Genomic DNA, 24,719 nt, shown 5'->3' on the forward strand with positions numbered 1-24,719 from the left:
AAGCTGTTTTATGATGATGGGGCAGTTGTCAACAGTGTAACATGAAGAAAGTGACATTTACAGGGTGTGTGCAAGACTATTCATCTATGTTAGAGACAGATAGTGCCTGAATAAACTTGAAAACTTGAATAAACTTGAAAAAAGTGTTGTATCCCACTCTTAACATTTGGTGGCATTGTACAGAAACTGAAAACTAAGGCATACACTAAGAATTAGAGGTTTCAATTATTTCCTTGGGTGCCCCATGTTATCTGCAAGTTTTGACCTACTGTATATCTTCACTAACTATAAAATTGTAAAATTTGGTAAATTTGCCTCATCAGTTATATTTCAATGTATTGTAAGATAAAAGTAGGTGCCTATTCGGGTTATATCTAAATTGATTTTCAATAGTCTAACTAATCTTTTGTTTTACATTTTCAAGCACACTCTTTTTTACTATCATTGAAGCTGCTGGATCAGGAGCCAGAAGAATTTGTGCAAATATTTTCTGAAAATTATATGACATAATTCTCAAATCTCATTTTACACCATGCATTGTTGCTAACTCAGAACTTAGTTGCTGAATTTGCATTATTACATAATGTTCACATGAAAAGTATTTTAAACTTCTGTATTTAGTATCTCATTTCAAATAGGTCAAATAGTTACTATTGATGCAATTTTTTTTTCAAAACCATAATCTCATCTTCCCCAGGAATGAAGCCTTGCTGTATTTCCTTGTAACAGCAGAAACAGGAGTTGAAACATCACAGACAAACGTTGCCTATCTCTGTGAAGAACATCCAGTGAGTAACTGTTAACTGGTATTTTGATAGCTTCTGTTGGAAATTCAGGGCTTATCACCTTCATTTTATGAACAGTAATAAAAATCTACCCTCATGTTTCTTCCCATTAGGAACTCACAAGCAACAGTGTTGATTATACCTGGAGATATTATAATTTATCAGCTTTTCAGCTGGCTACACATCCTTTTGGTATGTATACTGTGAAGAACTGACCTGAAATCACATTTCCAGTAAGTTGCAATGCACTAACCCATTTCTTAATTATTTATAACTTCCAGTTTTAATAAAAATGGGAGATTACCACTATTATGGTCACAAGAACCATAAAAAAGACATCATGCAATCAATTGAGATGTACACCTCTGCTGCTTTATTGAATTATTCTCAAGTGAGTGTTGGCATTGTTCTAGTTGTTGGACCAGTTTAGCACAAACCAGCAAATTCTACATGGCTTAGTGTGTTATTTATCCGTAATGTTTCTCATTTGCCTTCTAACAGGCACTTTATAACTTGGGCTCGCTGGTAGAGGAGGGCTTCCACATACCAGAAAGAATTTTAGACCTCCTAAACCTGGGCACAGCAAACCATTCCAACAACATTTCAATCCTGCTGGAGCTATATGAGAGGTAAAGCAAAATGTCCTGAAAAACACAATAGAGTGTAGTGGAATCTGAATAGGAGAATCAGGCAGCAAAACAAATTTAGAAGTTGTTGGTTACTGTTCAGACCAGCTGATAGCACAGAGCTCAGGAAGAAGCTGAAATACTGTCCTTAGAACATTTACATTTGTGTTCAGTTGAAGCATTGCAGGAAGCCAAAGATGGAAAGGTGAGAGGAGTTGAAGTGCCAAGGCACAGAGGATCTCATTCAGCCATGGCATTTTCTGTATTTATTAGCAAAAACTATTATGTACGCTTTGTTGAAACAAATTAGCCCTCTGTTTTAGGAAGTCCTTTTTTATACACATTACTGTTAGTTGCATTTGTAACAAAGATGCATGGCTGTAACCCAACAGATGTTCTCAGATGATAATCTGTAAATCCCTCTGAGATGAGTGACTGAAAGCTGGGCTTGTTCTGTATTTGACAGATGTGAATAGTTGTACAGTAACAATACAGTAATTCAATTCCAGGTGTGAGCTGTTTTGGCATTTCTTCATTTTTTCCATTTTCCTAGGTGTATAACTGTTGATATGGAAGAGGGTTTCATCCCATGCTCTATCGCTTTGCTTCGTGTTCACCTGAAAACAATATGGACTAATATCCGTTCTGCTGCTTTAGTATGTATTCCAACAAACACCATGTTATTACTTGTGTTTGCACTTGACATTGCTGTCATTACACATTTTTATGCAGGTGGTTCAACACTTCAAATATCACTTAGAAATGTTCTCCCAACCATGTTTTGCTGATGCTTTTGAAGTTTAATGGCCACCATCTTCATGGAAGTATTTAAGAAACATTTTTTGTTTGTGGACTTAAGGAGCTATATTACATTACCAATGTAATATACGTCAATATAATTTACATCAAAGCATCATGTGATAGCAAACAAAAATGTTTGCCAAATAAATTCTCACACACATAGTGTCTTTCAATCCCTGGAATCTCTGTGGTGTTCATAAAATCAAGCCTTCCATGTTTGTGTACTGTAAGATGATAAATATGCTTTGTTGTTGCTCAGCTTCTGAGAGCTGGAGTCTAAGATCAGTCAGTGTGGCAAGACCTAACAAAGCCAACATCAGCTGACAGTATTTTGAGCTAAAACTACGTAGTCCAAGGTGTACAGTTTCCACATAAGAATCAAAGGTATATGTCACCGAGCCCAGAGCACCTATGTACTCTTTCCATCCATGGTGTATACCTTTCAATTAGTGCCTTCTGAAACTGTTGTACTTATTGAAGCTATTGGAAATTAGCCATTGAATCATTTATGTGTTTGTTTTCAGTTACATACTGCGGGCTCAGTGTTCCTAGCAACTTTGATTGTTTTTGCTGTAAAGCACTACTGGGACTCAACAGGTAACTTATCTTGAAGAAATTCTTAATGTGTATTTTTTCTTAGAAATATGGGAAAAGTAAAGTTTAAGTAGTTATAATGTTGAAAATAATGTTTTCACATAAAGTAATAACGTAATAGTTTAAAGCATGGCCACAGTTATATAATGAAAGTCTGATGTAAAATAGGACAAAACAATGAACAATTCAAACCTCGGAAAACTTATCAGCAGGGATTTTACTGAGCTCCTGTGCCGGGCTCCATTGTGGGTGGGGTGGGGTGGAAGATCGTTCTGGCAGTTGGCCCGCCACAGAGCCTGATGCAAGGAGCACCGGGCCTGATCTCCCCGGTGGTGGTGAGGCTCCGTGGAGGCCCCGCCTGTCGCTGGGCGACAGGACCCGGCTTAACATATTTAAATTAATGAAATGAATACATTTAAATAAAATCAACAGCAATCGAACCTTTGGGCCGTGATCTTCCGAGTGGCGGCTGGCATTCATGCACTTTCACTTTCCCATCCAGGGAGCTGGTGCCACTGAGGTGGGGAAGGTGGATTCTAATGATTTTTATTGTAGTGGGGTTGGGGGAATGGGGTCATATGTAACTTACTAGTGTAGGGCAGGGTGGGATGGGGTGACCTCTGCACTTTGATCAGTTTGTGAGGGGAAGGTCATGTGTTGCAGGGTTTTGTGGGGGGAGCAGGGCAGATATCATATTTAATTGTTATTGGAGGGGAAGGGGCAATAGGTTAGAATGTGGTACATTGGAGGGGGGTATTCCTTTAAAAATTTAAATGAGCCGGCAGGGCTGGCTGCCCTTTAAAAATGGCGCCGTCGCCTGCACACAGGCTGCTGACCCCATTGCCGGTGTCGCAGAGCCCGCCCCCTCCAGATGATTGGGGGGGGTTGGTGGGACAGCCCAACATTATCCTGGGCCACTGCGAGGAAGATTGCAGTGGCTTGGCAGCGCATGGTCCGCGTGTGTGGGCCGCCATTTTTCATGTGTGTTCATCAAATTCAGTATTCTTCACTTTCAACATGTCTACTTTCAGTACTAAATATATACAGCAATTATCCTCTCACCTATACCTTCATGTATGCTATCTTTCCACCAAATTGATTGCAACTTAATATTTTACTCATGTTTAAAGCAAAACATTATAGTTGATAAAAGTGTGATAAACGTATAAGAATTTTATATGATTGCATTTCAAATATAGAGGTTTAATTTCTTTTGGAATTAAATATATTTTTACTGATCGTGACATTTTTTAAAGGTAGCCTATCATGTTCTGTATGCTAACATCATGAATGTGCAATTTTATTGAAATTGCCAGCTGATTTATTATCTTGTTGATCATGGATGTGTGGGATTGGAAACACTGCTATATTTGTTTCCACTACTAAGATGGAGAAGTGTTTACCTTGCTTGTCCCTTTAAGACCATGACTCAGGCACTGTCTATGGGGAGATGATCTAGTAGGTGCATCCTGAGATTGATTAGAGTCTAATTATTGATGGAAGGTTTTATAGATTGGCAACTGCTGTAAAACCCCGGTTCCTGCTCTTAGCGAGAGGTCAGGTATTCAATGTCAGAAAATCCAACAGTAAGATCTTCGTGCTTTTGACATGCTGCAGAGTGATATCAGAATTGTGATGGGTGTATGAGGTACATGTTTTTATATGTAGCTCGCCCATGCATTGCTAATGTTGCAATAGAGATGACACTATCACAAGGGGTTGTTGGAATTTGGAAGTGGAGGGAAGGATGCACCAAAAAATTTGGAAATATGTTTTTAACTGATCTGACAGTAAAATGTATTTTGACTGCCTCTGAAATAAAAGGGTGTTTTCTTCACCTACAGCAGGTAGTGAATTAATACATAACTATAGTTACAATCAATATGTTAACTTTCTGCTTAGACAAAGAGACAAAGTAATGTATCTAAGTTTGCTGATGATACAAAGCTAAGTGGGAATGCAAACTGGGAGGAGAACACAAAGAAGGTGCAAAGAGAAACAGACAGGTTAAGTGAGTGGGCAGCAAGGTGGCGGATGGCGTATAATGTAGGGAAATGTGAGGTTATTCACTTTGGTAGTAAGAATAGAAAAACAGAGTATTTTTTAAAAGGTGTCAAACTTCTAAATGTGATGTTCAGAGAAACTTGGGTATATCATACAAGGAATGCAGAATGTTAGCATGCATGTACTGCAAGCAATTAGGAAGGCAAATGGTTGTGAAGAAGGGTCACTGACCTGAAACGGTAACTCTGCTTCTCTCTCCATAGATGCTGCCAGACCTGCTGAGTATTTCCAGCATTTCCTGTTTTTATTTTAGGCAACTGGCATGTTAGCCTTCATTACAAGGGGATTGGAGTACAAGAATAAAGAGGTCTTACTACAGTTGTGCAAGGCTTTGGTGAGACCACACCTGGAGTACTGTGTGCAGTTTTCGTCTCCATATTTAAGGAAGGATATACTTGCATTTGAGGTGGTACAGCGAAGGTTCACTAGGTTGGTTCCTGGGATGAGAGGATTGTCTTTTGATGAGAGGCTGAGTAAGCTAGATCTATACTCTTTGGAATTTAGAAGAATGAGAGGCAATCTCATTGAAACATACAAGATTCTGAAGGGGCTGGATAGGGTCGACACCGAAAGGCTGTTTCCCCTGGCTGGGTAATCTAAAATATGGGACCATAGTTTCAAGATAAGGGACTGATCATTTAGGACTAAGATGAGGAGAAATTTCTTCATTCAAAGGATTGAGAATCTTTGGAATTCTCTACCCCAGAGGGTTGTGGATGTTCCATCGCTGAATATTTTTAACCCTGACTTATGGAATCAAGAGATACGGCAAGCAGGCGGGAAAGCGGAGTTGTAGCTGAAGATCAGCCATGATCATATTGAATGGCAAGGAGGCTCGACGGGCCATATGGTCTACTTCTGCTTCTATTTCTTATGTTGTTATAGTTAGTTAAATAAATCTCTGCATGTGATATGGGGGAGCAGCTCTTTACTGTCCCTCTGTTTAAAGTGCATTTTTTAAGGCTAAGAAATACCTAAAACTTAAGTCTAAATTTTTCTTTAACATTACCTTCTTGGCTAGAGTCCTTACTTAATATATCTATGCAGAAATTATGAAAACATTTTAAATTTAGGAATTTTTTTCAGAATTCCTTCCAATCTTAAATAATAGTTCAGGTTGATTCCTGTTATTTTTTATATGAACAAATATTATCTTTGGGTTCTCGCTGTGTGCAAAGCCATCTGCCAAAGCTATTTAGAATAAATTACAAAATATAGAAATCTACACCGCTCATTTTCAGGAAATTTATTTCAGAAGAAGTTGGAATTCTAACTTGAACTTGTTCTGATGTTTTATACAGAAGAAAGCAAATTTTGTTCTCTTTCATGGTTTCTAAAAGAGGATTATTTTACAATTAGACCCATTAGTTCTTCTTAATTGCTGAACAAAGAGTTGGAAGGAAGAGGCTTGAACCTTACAAACAGCAAATCCTGACACATACAGTGAATGAGCAGTGTTCACGTCAAAAATTTGAGAAGTAGTAGTAGGCACAGATCTACTTGAAGATAGACATTTATTTTTGACAGGCTATTTTACCGTGGGAGGGTGTCATGTTTGAACTTGTTTCAGTACTGATATTCACAAATGTGTACTTCCAGCAGGGGCTAGAGATCAGGAGAAAGAACCCGAGCAAAGTTATTTTTCTGTTGTCATAAAGCAAGGAGCTTATTATAGTGCTCTGCCACTGTCCCACTGGTATTGACTTAACTCAACAGACACTGGAGATTGAACACTGAACCTGTCCGCTCAGTATGGCTGAGCCATCAGGAAACTAGCAAACCTTTTTCTTTATTTGAGGAGGAAGAAAAATCATAATAAGTGTTACTTTTGTCATGGTGACATGCAAATGTCATAATGATGCATTTCCACATGAGCTATCTCAACTGTGATGTGTGTTTGGGAATTTTTTTAGCAGTTACATTCTTCATAAATACCTTGTCCCTTTTAGATGAGAAAGATTGAATGTGCCATCAGTTTCTAGCTGGTATGCACTTGTGTAAGTGTAAAATACTGTGCAAATGTATACTTTTTACCACAATAGCATATTGTTGTAACAGCATCAACTGTGCTGTGGAAAAGCAACTCTAGTCCAGTGTGCTTTACATAATTTGATAAATCCAAACACTAGAAGGCACTCTTGCTCTTTTACACTGCCCTCAGTATTTAGCTGAAATTTAACAATCTGCGAAATTCTTCCCCTGTACAGTTAATTTAAAGGCCATTGAACACATTAGCCCAGTAGGATTGTGATTATCACTACTGTTACAACCACGTGGTGTGAGGTGCATGGTTTCCATTGTTCAACTCCGCACTTGACCACAGCAAATGTATTTCTTAGAGTTTAGCCCCTTGGTATTTTGCTTTTTCAAATGACAGCTACAGGTTTTCTTGTAGGTTTTTAAAAACATAAAAATCAATTGTTTATTCATCAATATACCTTATCCCGAAAGTGTCACAACTGCATCGACTTGCACATTTGCACGTGTACACGCGCGTGCGCGTGCACACACACACGAAGAAACAGATGGAGAAGGGAAAAAGGAAGATGGCTTTCAGCGGGGGTGGGGGGAGGTGCAGGGGGGAGAAAGGTTATGATAAATTTGTTGCATTCTCTTGAGAATCAAGTTCTAGATGGATGCAGGCCTGAGATGATTGTAGATTTCTCTCTTGATTGAAGGATCTGTTGATGACGGTGGGTTACTTCTTGCTCTCACTGCTGTATACTGTAGACGTTGGATTTTTTTAGCAGGGCATGTGCCTTCTGGCTTGCTGTAAAGCTTGCTGTTAGATGTTGCTTCTCTCCTGGTGAGTATCTCCCTCTCTGGCTGTCTTTTTTTTAAGGAAAACCTGTTAATGCTCACTCCTGTTAGGAGACACTCTGGTTTCTGCCCCATGATGATCGCACAGTAACCCAGGACGTGGCCTCTTGACACCTCCTTGGTTTCAGAAGAAGACAGGGTAGGCGGTGGCGTAGTGGTATTATCACTGTACTAGTAACCCAGAGACCCAGGGTATTTCTCTGGGGACATGGGTTCGAATCCCACCACAGCAGAAGGTGGAATTTGAATTTAATTAATAAATCTGGAATTAAAAGCTAGTCTAATGATGGCCATGAAACCATTGTCGATTGTTGTAAAAACCCATCTGGTTCACTAATGTCCTTTAGGGAAGGAAATCTGCTGCCCTGACCTGGTCTGGCCTACATGTGACTCCAGACCCACAGCAATGTGGTTAACTCTTACATGCCCTCTGATATGGCCTAGCAAGCCACTCAGATGTACCTCACCGCTACGAAGTCATTAAAAGGAATGAAACCGGACGGACCACCCAGCATCAACCTAGGCACCGGAAACGACAACGGCAAACCCAGCCCTGTCGACCCTGCAAAATCCTCCTTACTAACATCTGGGGGCTTGTGCCAAAGTTGGGAGAGCTGTCCCACAGACTAGTCAAGCAACAGCCTGACATAGTCATACTCACAGAATCATACCTTACAGCAAATGTCCCAGAGACTGCCAACACCATCCCCGGGTATGTCCTGTCCCACTGGCAGGACAGACCCAGCAGAGGTAGTGGCACAGTGGTATACAGTAGGGAGGGAGTTGCCCTGGGAGTCCTCAACATTGACTCCGGACCCCATGAAGTCTCATGGCATCAGGTCAAACATGGGCAAGGTAACCTCCTACTGATTACCACCTACCGCCCTCCCTCAGCTGATGACTCAGTACTCCACCATGTTGAACACCACTTGGAGGAAGCACTGAGGGTGGCAAGGGCACAAAATGTACTCTGGGTGGGGGACTTCAATGTCCATCACCAAGAGTGGCTCGGTAGCACCACTACTGACCGAGCTGGCCGAGTCCTAAAGGACATAGCTGCTAGACTGGGTCTGCGGCAGGTGGTGGGGGAACCAACATGAGGGAAAAACATACTTGACCTTGTCCTCACCAATCTGCCTGCTGCAGATGCTTCTGTCCATGACTGTATTGGTAGGAGTGACCACCGCACAGTCCTCGTGGAGACGAAGTCCCGCCTTCACATTGAGGATACCCTCCATCATGTTGTGTGGCACTACCACCGTGCTAAATGGGATAGATTTCGAATAGATCTAGCAATGCAAAATTGGGCATCCATGAGGCGCTGTGGGCCATCAGCAGCAGCAGAATTGTACTCAACCACAATCTGTAACCTCATGGCCTGGCATATCCCCCACTCTACCATTACCATCAAGCCAGGAGACCAACCCTGGTTCAATGAAGAATGCAGGAGGGAATGCCAGGAGCAGCACCAGGCATACCTCAAAATGAGGTGTCATCCTGGTGAAGCTACAACACAGGGCTATCTGCGTGCCAAACTGCGTAAGCAGCATGCGATAGACAGAGCTAAGCAATCCCATAACCAATGGTTCAGATCTAAGCTCTGCAGTCCTGCCACATCCAGCCTTGAATGGTGGTGGACAATTAAACAAATAACTGGAGGAGGTGGCTCCACAAATATCCCCATCCTCAATGATGGGAGAGCCCAGCACATCAGTGCGAAAGATAAGGCTGAAGCATTTGCGACAATCTTCAGCCAGAAGTGCCGAGTTGATGATCCATCTTGGCCTCCTCCTGAAGTCCCCAGCATCACAGATGCCAGACTTCAGCCAGCTCGATTCACTCCGCATGATATCAAGAAACGACTGAAGGCACTGAATACTGCAAAAGCTATGGGCCCTGACAATATTCCGGCAATAGTACTGAAGACCTGTGCTCCAGAACTTGCCGCGCCCTTAGCCAAGCTGTTCCAGCACAGCTACAGCACTGGCATCTACCCTGCAATGTGGAAAATTGCCCAGGTATGTCCTGTACACAAAAAGTCCAACCCAGCCAATTACTGCCCCATCAGCCGACTCTCAATCATCAGTAAAGTGATGGAAGGTGTCATCAACAGTGCCATCAAGCAGCACTTGCTTAGCAATAACCTGCTCAGTGATGCTCAGTTTGGGTTCCGCCAGGGCCACTCAGCTCCTGACCTCATTACAGCCTTGGTTCAAACATGGACAAAAGAGCTGAACTCAAGAGGTGAGGTGAGAGTGACTGCCCTTGACATCAATGCAGCATTTGACCGAGTATGGCATCAAGGAGCCCTAGCAAAACTGAGGTCAATGGGAATCATGGGGAATACCCTCCACTGGCTGGAGTCATACCTAGCGCAAAGGAAGATGGTTGTGGTTGTTGGAGGTCAATCATCTGAGCTCCAGGACATCACTGCAGGAGTTCCTCAGGGTAATGTCCTAGGCCCAACCATCTTCAGCTGCTTCATCAATGACCTTCCTTCAATCATAAGGTCAGAAGTGGGGATGTTCGCTGATGATTGCACAATGTTCAGCACCATTTGTGACTCCTCAAATACTGAAGCAGTCCGTGTAGAAACGCAGCAAGACCTGGACAATATCCAGGCTTGGGCTGATCAGTGGCAAGTAACATTCGCGCCACACAAGTGCCGGGCAATGACCATCTCCAACAAGAGAGAATCTAACCACCTCCCCTTGACATTCAACAGCATTACCATTGCTGAATCCCCCACTATCAACATCCTAGGGGCTACCATTGACCAGAAACTGAACTGGAGTAGCCATATAAATACCGTGGCTACAACAGCAGGTCAGAGGCTAGCAATCCTGAGGCGAGTAACTCACCTCCTGACTCCCCAAAGCCTGTCCACCATTTACAAGGCACAGTCAGGAGTGTGATGGAATACTCTCCACTTGCCTGGATGGGTGCAGCTCCAACAACACTCAAGAAGCTCGACACCATCCAGGACAAAGCAGCCCGCTTGATTGGCACCCCATCTACAAACATTCACTCCCTCCACCACCGACGCGCAGTGGCAGCAAATGTCCCAGACACTGGTGTGTACCATCTACAAGATGCACTGCAGCAATGCACCAAGGCTCCTCAGACAGCACCTTCCAAACCCACGACCTCTACCAACTAGAAGGACAAGGGCAGCAAATACATGGGAACACCACCACCTGCAAGTTCCCCTCCAAGTCACACACCATCCTGACTTGGAACTATATCGCCGTTCCTTCACTGTCGCTGGGTCAAAATCCTGGAACTCCCTTCCTAACAGCACTGTGGGTATACCTACCCCAAATGGACTGCAGCGGTTCAAGAAGGCAGCTCACCACCACCTTCTGAAGGGCAATTAGGGATGGGCAATAAATGCTGGCCTGGCCAGTGATGCCCACATCCCATGAATGAATAAAAAAAAACATTCAATTCTGGAATGTTTTAGGATAGGTGTCGGATGGGTTCAATTATCAGCTTTTAGCTTTGAAGATTTGTTCTTTGTCTTTGCCAGACAGTCCTCTGGGACACTACTGCTCACAGGTGGTTGTCCTGCTTCCACTGCACTCCCCTGTGGCACTTCAACCAGTTGAGGCATGTCCGTCACTCTTGGCTTTCCTGTGGGAACTTTCTTTGTCCCTATTTAAATCGTTATAAAAGGTTTCAGCCAATCATATCTCAGTTGTTTTTCTTTCAGCTTTTACGGCTTTTTTCTTCCCTTCTTTCAATCTTTTTGGCTCTATCTGGGCCCTTTTGAATTATTTTGGCTATATCACCCCTGGGGGATTTTTAGGACTTCCCCAATCCTCTGCAGCTGTACAGAGTTTTGTTTCCTCCCCTCAGTTTCTGCAGTCACCGTGGACTGTTCTGGATCCTGTGGGTACAATACTGTGCATCCTGCCAAGTCATTGCCCAGCAATAGGTCGACCCCCTGCATGGGTAAACTCAGAATGATTGCGACTGTCACTACCCCTGTGACCAGCTTACTCTGTAGGTAAATTCTAACTAAGGGAGCCTTCAAGCATTTGCCAGTAAGCCCTTTTACTAATGCCATGGTATTTGTTCTGCTTTCCGGTGGCATTTCTGTCGGTTTGGCTGCCAGTAGGTTTTGAAAACAACCGGTATCCCTGAGCATGGTTATCTCCTTGTCTGTTGCCTGGGACACAAAAGGAGTAATTTTTCCTTTGTGCAAAAAGTTCTAGTGAGTGCTCTGCTCTTGAGTGACACCAGACCACAGGCTTATCACTGTCAAAGCCACAGGCCCAGGCTTGAGTGCAGCGCCTCCTGCTGGTTTTTTTGGCATACCAACGATTGGCATGGACATGCCCAGATTTGCCACACTGGAAACATGGTGGGTGGACCCCTACTGGTTTATCTCTGGGTCCTTCTTTTAAAGGTTGGAGACTGGTCAGGCTTTCCTTCCCTACTCTCCTTTTCTCTCGAGCCTATTTCTGTTCTCTCTGCATCCCTGCTCTCTCTCCCTAGCTTGTTCGAGTTACTAGACCCAAATTTATTCGGAGTTAGGAATTTGTGTACTAATTCTTAGTCGTCGGCCATTTTAGCTGCTTCCCTTACTCTTGTGACTCTTTTGTTCTTCAATGTGGGTTCTTATAATACTTGAGATGCTGTTTTTAAACTCTTCCAGCAACATCACTTCTCTCAAATTTTCAAATGAAGGTTCTTACTTGAGAGATTGTATCCAGCAATCAAAAGCCATATGTTTGATCCTTTCGAATTCAATGCAAGTCTGTGTGGGTCTTTTCTGGGTGTGTCAGAACCTCTGTTTATTGGCTTCCAGTACTAGCTCATATGCATTTAAAATTGCAGTTTTAGTTTTTTCATGATCAGAGGAACCTTCTTCTGATTACAGGGAAAAAAACTTCACAAGCCCTGCCCACGAACCTGCCTTGTAAGAGGAGAGTCCAAAATTCTTTCGGCCATTTTAGCTTGGTCGCTATTTTCTTAAATGAGATAAAATATGACTTAACCTCCTCCTCATTAAATTTTGGCACAAGTCTTGAGTGTCTCAGCACATCAGAGTTTTGCTCTAAATTGGGGATAAGGTTTGAGTGACTAGCGGCATCTCATTTTGAGTTTGCAGTCTTTGTAACTCAAACATTTTTGCTGCTTCCTCTCTTTGCATTTCTCTTTCCTTTTTTTCCTTCTGAAATTGCATCTCTTCCCTGTTCAACTGAATTCTAGCTGGAGCTATTCTTTTAGATCCTGATTCCATGCTGTCTTCTTCTAGCTCAGGATTAAGCTTAAAATGGTCGGCTAGACTTTTCACCAGTTCAGGTTTAGTTTCGTGATACAGCACTAAAACAGGCCCTTTGGCCCACCGAGTCTGTGCCCAACCAACAACCACCCATTTATACTAATCCTACATTAATCCCATATTCCCTACCACATCCCCACCATTCTCCTACCAGCTACCTACACTAGGGGCAATTTATAATGGCCAATTTACCTATCAACCTGCAAGTCTTTGACTGTGGGTGGAAACCAGAGCACCCAGCAGAAACCCACACAGTCCCAGGGAGAACTTGCAAACTCAGCACAGGCAGTACCCAGAATTGAACCCGGGTCGCTGGAGCTGTGAGGTTGCGGTGCTCGCCACTGCGCCACTCAAAGTGATTCGTGCCTCTGTAGGTAAGCTTTTAAACTCTCCAACACTTAATTTGTTTAACTTATCATGGGATATCTCTCCCTGCTCTACAAACTCCTTGGCATTAAATGTGACCATCTCTTTTGTTCTAGCATCATAGAGATAAAACAGAAGAATACAAGAAAACTTGCATGTTTACTTTTCCAAAATATTAGAGGTCAATTTTCTTCACCGTTTTCCAAATCTCTCATTTGTCTGGTGGTTCAGATCCTGGCTTTAAGCCTCCAATTTCTTATGATCACCTGGTGTGACGTGGGTGGTTCCCACTGTTCAACTCCCCACCTGACTACAGCAAGTGTATTTCTTCGAGTTTAGCCCCTTGGTGTTATATTTTTTCAAATAACCAGACAGCGACAGGTTTTTTTTGTAGGTTTTTAAAAACAGAAAATTTGTTTATTGATCAGTATGCCTGATCCTGAAAGTGTTGGAACTGCATCCACTCACATTTGCTTGCACGTACACAAGAAGAAACAGACAGAGAAGGTAAAAAGGAAGGTGGCTTTTAGTGGGGGGAAAGGCTATGATAAACCAGTTGAATTCTCTTCTGATTGTAGATTTATCTCTTGATTGAAAGTTCTGTTGAAGATGGTGGGTTACATCTAACTCTCACTGCTGTGTAATGTAGATAACGGATTTTTTCAGCAGAGCATGTGCTTTCTGGCTTGCTGGAACGCTGGCTGTTAGATGTTGCTTCTCTCTTGGGTGAGTCTCTCTCTCCCTTTCTGGCTGTCTCTTTTTTTTTAAGGAAAAGCTGTTAACCTCTCATCTCCAATTAGGAGACAGTCTGGTTTCTTCCCCATGGTGATTGCACAATGGCCCAGACATGGCTACTTCACACCTCCTTTGTTTCAGAAGAAGACATTTCATTCTAGAATGTTTTAGGATAGCTGTAGGATGGGTTCCATGAACACCTTTTAGCTTTGAAGTTTTGTCCTTTGTCTTTGTCAGACAATTTGGGTACACAAAAGATCAATTTGTTTTTTTTTTTCTTTGGTGGCCATTTTGGATCATTGTTCACTTTTTAAACTAAAGGTTTATTGTTTAAAGGCAAAGTCCATTTCTCATAACTCTTCAGAGTTAGTCCATGATTGTTGGATCATCGCACTTCCTGTGTGCGTGACACCACTGTTATACATATGAATGTTGACGGTCCTGTGACTTATGATAAAATGCTTTTGTGGTTGTTTGAATGCAGTGCCATCAGTTTCTCTCAACTTCTCCTGGAGGAGCTGGTTCTTGCTGGGATAGGGTTCCAAGTGGCAGGCTCTCACCTAATTTCCCCCCATCATCCCACGTCAGTAGCTCACACATGTAGCCATCCGTTATGCAGGAGACCAAACAGTACTTGTTGACAGGTTATTTTATATGGGTGACATCACAGTCTAATCAGATCCTGTTTTTGCCGACCTACATGCCAGCAGTTTTCAGCAGGAGTGATAGGATAGCAAGAATCAGTGAGAACTGTGGCTGGTGTTTTATTATTTCCATTTGCAACATATGGTTTGAATTCAACTGCTATTGATATGAAGAAAAATCTCAAGGCGTAAAAGGACTGTTGGGAGCATGAAATGGGACAGGAAAAGTGAAATTGGTACGGTTCTCATTTTAAAAAAAAACTATTAGCAGCTATTTAGCAGCAGCTAGTAATTCCTATACCTCTACAAAATGATAAATGCACGCATCCCCACATGGGTCAGCGCTCGACTGCAACAACTACCGTGGAATCTCCCTGCTCAGCATAGTGGGGAAAGTCTTTGCTCGAGTCGCTCTGAACAGGCTCCAGAAGCTGGCCGAGCGCGTCTACCCTGAGGCACAGTGTGGCTTTCGTGCAGAGAGATCGACTATTGACATGCTGTTCTCCCTTCGTCAGATACAGGAGAAATGCCGTGAACAACAGATGCCCCTCTACATTGCTTTCATTGATCTCACCAAAGCCTTTGACCTCGTCAGCAGACGTGGTCTCTTCAGACTACTAGAAAAGATCGGATGTCCACCAAAGCTACTAAGTATCATCACCTCATTCCATGACAATATGAAAGGCACAATTCAACATGGTGGCTCCTCATCAGAGCCCTTTCCTATCCTGAGTGGTGTGAAACAGGGCTGTGTTCTCGCACCCACACTTTTTGGGATTTTCTTCTCCCTGCTGCTTTCACATGCGTTCAAATCCTCTGAAGAAGGAATTTTCCTCCACACAAGATCAGGGGGCAGGTTGTTCAACCTTGCCCGTCTAAGAGCGAAGTCCAAAGTACGGAAAGTCCTCATCAGAGAACTCCTCTTTGCTGACGATGCTGCTTTAACATCTCACACTGAAGAATGCCTGCAGAGTCTCATCGACAGGTTTGCGTCTGCCTGCAATGAATTTGGCCTAACCATCAGCCTCAAGAAAACGAACATCATGGGGCAGGATGTCAGAAATGCTCCATCCATCAATATTGGCGACCACGCTCTGGAAGTGGTTCAAGAGTTCACCTACCTAGGCTCAACTATCACCAGTAACCTGTCTCTAGATGCAGAAATCAACAAGCGCATGGGTAAGGCTTCCACTGCTATGTCCAGACTGGCCAAGAGAGTGTGGGAAAATGGCGCACTGACACGGAACACAAAAGTCCGAGTGTATCAGGCCTGTGTCCTCAGTACCTTGCTCTACGGCAGCGAGACCTGGACAACGTATGCCAGCCAAGAGCGACGTCTCAATTCATTCCATCTTCGCTGCCTTCGGAGAATACTTGGCATCAGGTGGCAGGACTATATCTCCAACACAGAAGTCCTTGAAGCGGCCAACACCCCCAGCTTATACACACTACTGAGTCAGCGGCGCTTGAGATGGCTTGGCCATGTGAGCCGCATGGAAGATGGCAGGATCCCCAAAGACACATTGTACAGCGAGCTCGCCACTGGTATCAGACCCACCGGCCGTCCATGTCTCCGTTATAAAGACGTCTGCAAACGCGACATGAAATCGTGTGACATTGATCACAAGTCGTGGGAGTCAGTTGCCAGCATTCGCCAGAGCTGGCGGGCAGCCATAAAGACAGGGCTAAATTGTGGCGAGTCGAAGAGACTTAGTAGTTGGCAGGAAAAAAGACAGAGGCGCAAGGGGAGAGCCAACTGTGCAACAGCCCCAACAAACAAATTTCTCTGCAGCACCTGTGGAAGAGCCTGTCACTCCAGAATTGGCCTTTATAGCCACTCCAGGCGCTGCTTCACAAACCACTGACCACCTCCAGGCGCGTATCCATTGTCTCTCGAGATAAGGAGGCCCAAAAGAACAAAATGAACACTTTTAGAAGAGACGTTGTTATGACTGAGGCGGGAGGAATGCACTGTTTATTCTAGTTCCACTTCTCTACAGGTCACAACATATATTTAAATGTTTTCCCACTTACCGATACGGTCAATCATAGACTCTGTTTTTATCCCTGAATAAAACATACCAACCAGATTTCTTTATTAAACAACACAATTATCAGTTTATTATAAAACAAGTCTTAACCAGTAATGAAGTAAAGCATTAACACACAGATTGAAATATTAAAGTTCCCTTTTTACCTTAGACCCTCACACTGACACACATATACACTGGTTAACCAGAAAAATAAGAGATTGTTGTTTAGAGCTTTGTTACAAAAAAAAGACAAAAATAGAACACTTAGGCTGAATACTTACTCATTCTTGAAGAAACAGCAGATGAGATATGTTGTGCTCTAAAACTGGCATACAGTCTGGCCTCCGAGAACACGTAGCCAGGTCACTGGGATCTTTTAGAACAATTCTTTTCAGGCAGCATTGAGAATTAATTTAGCAGGCTTTTCTTCAAAGATAGGAGATGAAATGAGTTGACATAATTGAGAGAGGTGCTGGAAAACTGAGCTGGGTTGTAGTCTTCTCTTCTTCCTTGGGAATTCTCTTCTCTCCTTAGAAGTTCTCTCCCTTTTTATACAATTCAACACCAATTCAAAATAATGCAAAAGCAAAACTGACAAAATAAATCTTGACCTGTCACTTCTTTGTAAACAATTTCTCCAGATGTCAAAGTTCTCTGTTGTTTATTGAGTTGAAAGTCACGTTTCCCGGAAAGGCTTTTTGTTGCTGGAAGTCAAATGGTTTTCCAGAAAGGCTTGTTTTCCTCACAAGACCTCCTAGTGCCCTTTTTAAAAACATTTCCAGGGACTGTTTTCCAAAGTCAAGTGGCCTTTACATGACCCCCTTTGAAAACCCCAAAGATTAACATTTCTTCAATCTTTCAAAAATGAATCCTCAAAAATATATTTAACAAAACACAGAGGCACTTTTGTAACACTGCCATCCATGGAGCAATGAAATGTCATTTGTAAATGCGTTTCATTACAAAGTATGGAAAAAATAGATGAAAAATTTTAAAACACACTCTCACACTCATACTCATTCACTTTTCTTGTAGCTAATACAGTTCTGCTTTGTACAATCTTTGCACTTAGATAACTCAAAGCAAAGTTACATTCTCGATAAAGCAACTGCAATACATAATTTTGTCCCGCAATGTGGATTAATCTTTAAGTGATAAGGTTGCAATAGTAAACTCCATCGGAATAGTCTGACAATCTGGTTTTTAAATTTTTCCACAAAGTTTATCACCAAATCAGCCAACTGCAATCCTCCAAACAGAGCCCCCCAGTTGTTCCAAGTGGTCCTTCTAAGTGTCACTGTAGACTAGCACATGATCAAGGTAAACCACATAGTTAAGAACACTGGCTACCACTTGGTTCACAAGTCTCTGAAAAGTGGCTGGAATATCCCCTAGCCTGAATGGCATCAATCGACACTGGCAAAGACCGTCTGGTGTGACAAAAGCTGATATTTCTTTAGCTTGGGGTGTTAAAGGAACTTGCCTGTATCCCTTTAACAAATCTATCTTTGTACGAAATGTGGCAGTGCCCATTCTGTCAATACAGTCTTCCAAGCGAGGAATTGGGTAGGAGTCTGCTTTTGTTGCTACATTAACTTTTCTGTAGTCTATGCAGAGTCTAGTTGAACTGTCCGGTTTAGGCACCAATACCACTGGCGAACTCCAGCTGCTTTGACTGGGTTCTGTTAGGTGGTTTTCCAGCATGTATTGGATTTCTGCTTTTACCTGGGCCTGTTTCTCTGGACTTAAGCAATAAGGATGCTGTTTTATAGGAAAGGATTCCCCTGCATCCACATCCTGTGTGGCTAAGGTTGTACATCCTGGCTTATCTCTACAGACTCTTTTAAATGCTGTGAGTAGCCTTGTTAGGTCTTCCTGTTGTTCTGCATCTAAATATGAAAGCATAGTGTCCTGAGCAATTCAGTATAAGCTAACTGGATAGTATGAGGTTCAGTTTGAGAATTGTCTAGGCCTCCTTCCGCCTCTTCCTCACTATCCCTTTCATCCTTCACTGTCCCTACTATCTGACATACCTGTGCTTGCTTATCCTCCTCCCGGCGATAATATTGTTTTCACATATTGATATGACACAGCCAATTCTTTACCCTGTGGTCTGGGGTGTCAATCAAATAAGTTACCATACCAATTCTCTTGACCACTTTATATGGACCACTGAACCTTGCTTTCAATGATTCACCCTGTAAAGGTAGTAATACTAACACATCATCCCCTGATTGAAATGTTCCAGTCTTCGCATGCTTGTCTGCCCATTTCTTCATAGTTGTTTGGGAAGCTTTAAGTTATTCCTGAGCCACTTTGCAAGCTCTTGTGAGCCGTTCCTGGAACACAAATACCTAATCTCACACAGAAGATTCATCGCTCTGTTCTAAATAGCTTTCTTGAATTAGTTTTAGAGAACCTCTTATCTCATGTCCGTAAACTAATTCAAAAGGACTAAAACCAGTTGTCTCATTAGGTGAATCTCTAGTGGCAAATAAAATAAAGTATAGCCCTTTATCCCAATCATGGGGATATTCATGACAGTATGCCTTGATCATCGTTTTGAGGGTCTGATGGTACCTTACTAAAACTCCTTGTGTCTGTGGGTGGTATGCTGAAGACTTTAACTGTGTTGTACCCAGATTACGGCGGCACAGTGGCGCAGTGGTTAGCACCGCAGCCTCACAGCTCCAGGGACCCGGGTTCGATTCCGGGCACTGCCTGTGTGGAGTTTGCAAGTTCTCCCTGTGTCTGCGTGGGTTTTCTCCGGGTGCTCCGGTTTCCTCCCACAAGCCAAAAGACTTGCAGGTTGATTGGTAAATTGGCCATTATAAATTGTCACTAGTATAGATAGGTGGTAGGGAAATATAGGGACAGGTGGGGATGTTTGGTAGGAATATGGGATTAGTGTAGGATTAGTATAAATGGGTGGTTGATGTTCGGCACAGACTCGGTGGGCCGAAGGGCCTGTTTCAGTGCTGTATCTCTAATCTAATCTAATTACCCAGAACTTCCTGAAAAATTTTAGACATCAAATTGGAACCTTGATTGGTCTGAATCTCAATCGGTAATCCATATCTAGTGAAGAACTGGGTTAACTTCTCTGCCACTACCTTAGGAGAAATTGTTCTCAAGGGAATGACCTCTGGGAACCGAATAGCCATATCCATGATAGTGAGTATATATTGGTGTCCCGCTTTTGTTTTCAGTAAACTTCCTACACAGTCTACCAACATCCTACTAAATGGTTCCCCAATAACTAGTATGAGAATTAGAGATGCCGGTTTTAATGATGTTGGTTGAGGGATAAATATTGGTCAGGATGCTGGGGAGAACTCCCTTAATGTTCTTTGAAAAGTAAGTGCCATGGGATCTTTTATGCCCACCTGAGAGGACAAATGGGGCCTCGGTTTAACGTCTCATCCAAAAGATAGCACCTCTGACAGTGCAGCACTCCTTCAGGACTGCGTTAGAATGTCAACTAAGATTTTGTGCTCAAGTGCCTGGAGTAGGACTTGAGTGGGGTCTTATTAATGAACCAGATTCAGTTAATAATCTAACAATAAGGGAACATTTTATTTAACAGTGATCATAATACATTGAATTCTATGTTAGACTTGAAAAGGAGAAATGTAACAGATTTAAGGTTTTAGATTTTGTTACGGCTAATGTTAATTAGAGAGAGATAGACAACAACAAATTGGTCAAAACTGTTATCAGGTAAAACAACAGATGAACAGTGGGAGATGGTCAAAACAGAATTTAGCTTAATACAGGACCACTATATACCCCTGAGGGGCAAGAGATCTACTTAGTAAATAAAACAGCCATGGTTGAAAAAAGAGGTGAGAGCTAATATAAAATTAAAGGAAAGAGCTTACAATTGTTAAGAATAGTATAGATAGGAAGAGCTCCAAAAAGGGAATACAAAAGAAGATTTCAGGGGATATCAAGATCAACACAGAAAGTTTTTACAATTATATTAGAAGGAAAAGGGCACTCAAGGGTCATATGGGCCCTTTAAAAACAGATGTGAGTAATATTGCAAATGAAAATAAAGAATTGCAGACTTGTTGAATAATTATTTAGCGTCAACCTTCACGTGGAGGAAGAGAATTTTTTTTGTTCATTCACGGAGTGTGGGTGTCTCTAGCATCTATTGCCAATTCCTAATTGCCTTTGAGAAAGTGGTGAAGAGCTGCCTTCTTGGACCACTGTGGTCTGTGTGGTGTAGAGATACCCACAATGCTGTTAGTGAGGGTGTTCCAGCAATTTGACCCAACGTTGATGAAGGAATGGCAATATATTTCTAAGGTGGTGTGTGACTTTAAGGGGAACTTGCAGGTGGTGATGTTCCCATGTGCCTGCTGCCCTTGTCCTTCTTGGTGGTAGAGGTTATGGGTTTGGAAGGTGCTGTCTAAGGAGCCTTGGTGAGTTGCTGCCGTATATCTTCTAGATGGTACACACTGCTGCCATTGTGCACCAGTGGTGGAGGGAGTGAATGTTTAAAGTGGTAGATGGGGTGCCAATCAAGTAGGCTGCTTCACTTCAGAATACACAGCCTCTGACCTGCTCTTGTAGGCACAGTATTTATATGGCTGGTCTAGTTCACTTTCTGGTCAGTAGTGACCCCCAGGATGTTGATGGTGGGGGATTCAGTAATGGTAATACCATTGAATTTCAAGGGAAGGTGGTTAGACTCTATCTCTCTTGTTGGAGGTGATCATTATTCAGCACTTGTGTGGCACAAATGTTACTTGCCACTTATCAACCCAAGCTTGAACGTTGTCCAGGTCTTGCTGCATGCAGGCATGGACTGCTTCATTATCCGAGGAGTTGCAAATGGAACTGAATACTGTGCAATCAGCGAATATCCCCACTTCTGACCTTATGACAGCAGCTGGTGGAATTTAAATTCAATTAATTAATAAAAATCTCAAATTGAAAGCTAGTTCTCAGTAATGGTGCCATGAAACTATCATCGATTCTCGTAAAAATCCATCTAGTTCATTAATGTCCTTTAGGGAAGGAAGTCTGCCATCCTTACCTGGTCTGGCCTACATGCGTCTTCAGACCCACAGCAATGTGGTTAACTCTTAACTGTCCTCTGAAATGACCTATCAAGCCACTCAGTTGTCAAAGGCAATTAGGGATAGGCTACAAATGCTGGCCTGCAGCGAAGTCCACATTCTATTAAAGAATAAAAAATGCTCTGCCATCATTGAGGATGGGATGTTCATTGGGCCTTCTCCACCATTCACGATTGGCAGGACTGCAGTGCTTTGATCTGATCCCTTAGTTGTTGGATCACTTTGATCTGTCTATACCATGGTGCTTCTACTGTTTAGCTTGTATGTTGTCTTGTCACTTCACCAGGTTGCTACCTCATTTTTAGGTACACCTGGTGCTGCTCCTGGCATGCTCTTCTACACTCCTCTTTCTACCAGGGTTAGTTTCCTGGCCTGATGGTAATGGTAGAGTGAGGATATGTCAGGTTACATGAGGTTACAGATTATGGTGGAATAAAGTTCTGCGATTGGTGATGGCCCATGGCACCTCATAGATGACCAGTTTTGAGCTGTTAGATCTGTTCTGACTCTATCTATTTATCACAGTGCCACACAGCACAATGGAGGGTGTCCTCAGTGTGAAGACAAGGACTGTGCTGTGCTCATTCCTACCCGTACTGTCATGGACAGATGCAACTGCGACAGGTAGATTGGTGCAACAAGGTGAAGTAGATTTTGCTCTCATGTTGGCTTTTACCACCTGCCACAGGGTCAGTCTGACAGCTATATCCTGCAGGATTTGGGCAACACAGTCAGTAGTGCCGCTAAAAGCCACTCTAATGATGGACATTGAAACCCACCATAAGAACAGAAGAAATAGGATCAGGAGTAGAGCACACACCCCTTGAGCCTGCTCTGCTATTCAATATGATCATGGCTGATCTTCTGCCTCAACTTCACTTTCCCACCCACTCCCCATATCCCTTGATTCCCTGAGAAAGCAAAAACCTGTTTATCTCAACCTTGAATATATTCAATGATGGAGGATTCACAACCCTCTGGGATAGAGAATTCCAAAGATTCACACCTCTCTGAATAAAGAAATTTCTCCTCACCTCACCTCTAAATGATCGACCCCTTATCCTGAGGGTGTGCCCCATATTCTAGATTCCCCAGCCAGGGGAACCAGCCTCTCGGTGTCTCTCCTATCAAGCCTCTTAAGAATCTTGTGGGTTTCAATGAGATCACCTCTCATTCTTCTAAACTCCAGAGAATATAGGCCTAATTTACTCAGTCTCTCATCATAGGACAACCCCCTCATCCCAGGAACTAATCTAGTGAGCCTTCATTGTACAACCTCCAAGGCAAGTATATCCTTCCTTAGATATGGAGACCAAAACTGCGCAGGTATGGTCTCATCAATGCCCTGTCCAATTGTAGCAAGACTGTCTTGTTCTTGTACTCCAGTTTCTTTGCAATAAACAGAAACATGCCATTTGCCTTCCTAATTCTTGCTGTACCTGCATCCTAACTTTCTGTGTTGTATTCACAAGAAAAGATTCATGAGAATTATTCCAGGGATGAGGTACTTCAGTTATGCAGATAGATTGAAGAAGGTGGGACTGTTTTCCTTAGAGAACAGAAGGCTGAGGAGATTTGTTAAAGGTATTCAAAAGTCTGGACAGAATAGATAGACAGAAACTGTTACCACTCGTGAAAGGATCGAGAACGAGAGGGCACAGATTTAAAGTAATTGGCAAAAGAAGCAAAAGCAACATGAAGAAAAACTTTGTCACGCTGCGAGTGGTTAAGGTCTGGAATGCACTGCCTGATAGTCTGGTGCAGGCAGGTTCAATTGAAGCATTCAAAAGGAAATTAGACTGTTATCTGAAAAGGAAGAATGTGCAGCATTACGGGAGAAGGTGGGGGATGGCACTATGTGAATTGCTTATTCGGAGAGCTGGTGCAGACACAATGGGCCGAATGGCCTCCTCCAGTGCTGTAATAATTCTATAATTCTGTGATTTTGGCAGCTTACATTCTGTGCCCATGCTGTCCTCAGTGCTTCTTCAAAGTTGTGTTCAACATGGAGGAGTTACTGATTCATCAGCTGAGGGAGGGCAGTAGGTTATAATCAGCAGGATTTTTCCTTGCCCGTGGTTTGGCTTAATGCCATGAGGGTCCAGAGTTAATGTTGAGGACTCACAGGGCCACTCCCTCCTGATGGTATACCATTGTGATGCCATCTCTGGTGGGTGTCTCCTGCCAGTGAGATAGGACATACCCAGGGTTGGTGATGAAGGAGTTTGAGATATTGGCTGTAAGGTATGATTCTGCAGGCTGTTGCTTGACCAGTCTGTGGGACGGCACTCCCAAATTTTGCACAAGCCACTGGATGTTACTGAGGAGGACTTTGCAGGGTCGACTGGGCTAGACATGCCTTTATCCACAATGCCTATGTTGGTGCTGGGTGGTCCATCCTGTTTGGTACAACTGAGTGACTTACTCAGCCATTCAGAGGGCAATTAAGTGGATCTAGAGTCACAATAGGCCAGACCAGGTTAAGACAGCAGATTTCCTTCCCTAAAGGACATTAGTGAACCAGATCCGTTTCTGCGAGAATTTTGTAGCTTTTTATTCCAGATTTATTTAATTAACTGAATTTAAGTTCCCCAGCTGCCGTGTTGGAGTTTAAACTAGATTAGTCCAGCCCTCTGGATTACTAGTCGAGTAACATAACCATTATGCTATCATACCTCCTCACATTCCAGGGAAACGGATAATGAATCAAGAACTGGAAATTACTAATGTTAACGTATGCAAGAAAACAGTATTAGAAAAAAATAATGGCACTTAAGACCAACAGAACCCGAGGACCTAATGATTTCTATGCTAGGGTTTTAAAGGAACATAGAGAACATTGAAAGTTTGACAGCCTAGAAGGAGGCCATT

General features: G+C 42.8%; 1 protein-coding gene across 4 annotated transcripts in view; it reads left to right on the forward strand.

Annotated features, from left to right (window-relative positions):
- Positions 1 to 24,719, forward strand: part of LOC137372835 (protein sel-1 homolog 3-like) — a 110,686-nt gene that overhangs the window by 69,206 nt on the left and 16,761 nt on the right. For all 4 annotated transcript variants that reach the window (XM_068037178.1, XM_068037188.1, XM_068037198.1 and 1 more), the window contains 6 exons: positions 698 to 788; positions 899 to 977; positions 1,067 to 1,176; positions 1,287 to 1,414; positions 1,965 to 2,067; positions 2,737 to 2,809. In XM_068037178.1, the coding sequence (XP_067893279.1) occupies positions 698 to 788; positions 899 to 977; positions 1,067 to 1,176; positions 1,287 to 1,414; positions 1,965 to 2,067; positions 2,737 to 2,809 (584 nt within the window). The remainder of the gene's footprint in view (positions 1 to 697; positions 789 to 898; positions 978 to 1,066; positions 1,177 to 1,286; positions 1,415 to 1,964; positions 2,068 to 2,736; positions 2,810 to 24,719) is intronic.

Source organism: Heterodontus francisci, chromosome 1 (genome assembly GCF_036365525.1).
Source record: "Heterodontus francisci isolate sHetFra1 chromosome 1, sHetFra1.hap1, whole genome shotgun sequence".
Classification (NCBI taxonomy): domain Eukaryota; kingdom Metazoa; phylum Chordata; class Chondrichthyes; order Heterodontiformes; family Heterodontidae; genus Heterodontus; species Heterodontus francisci.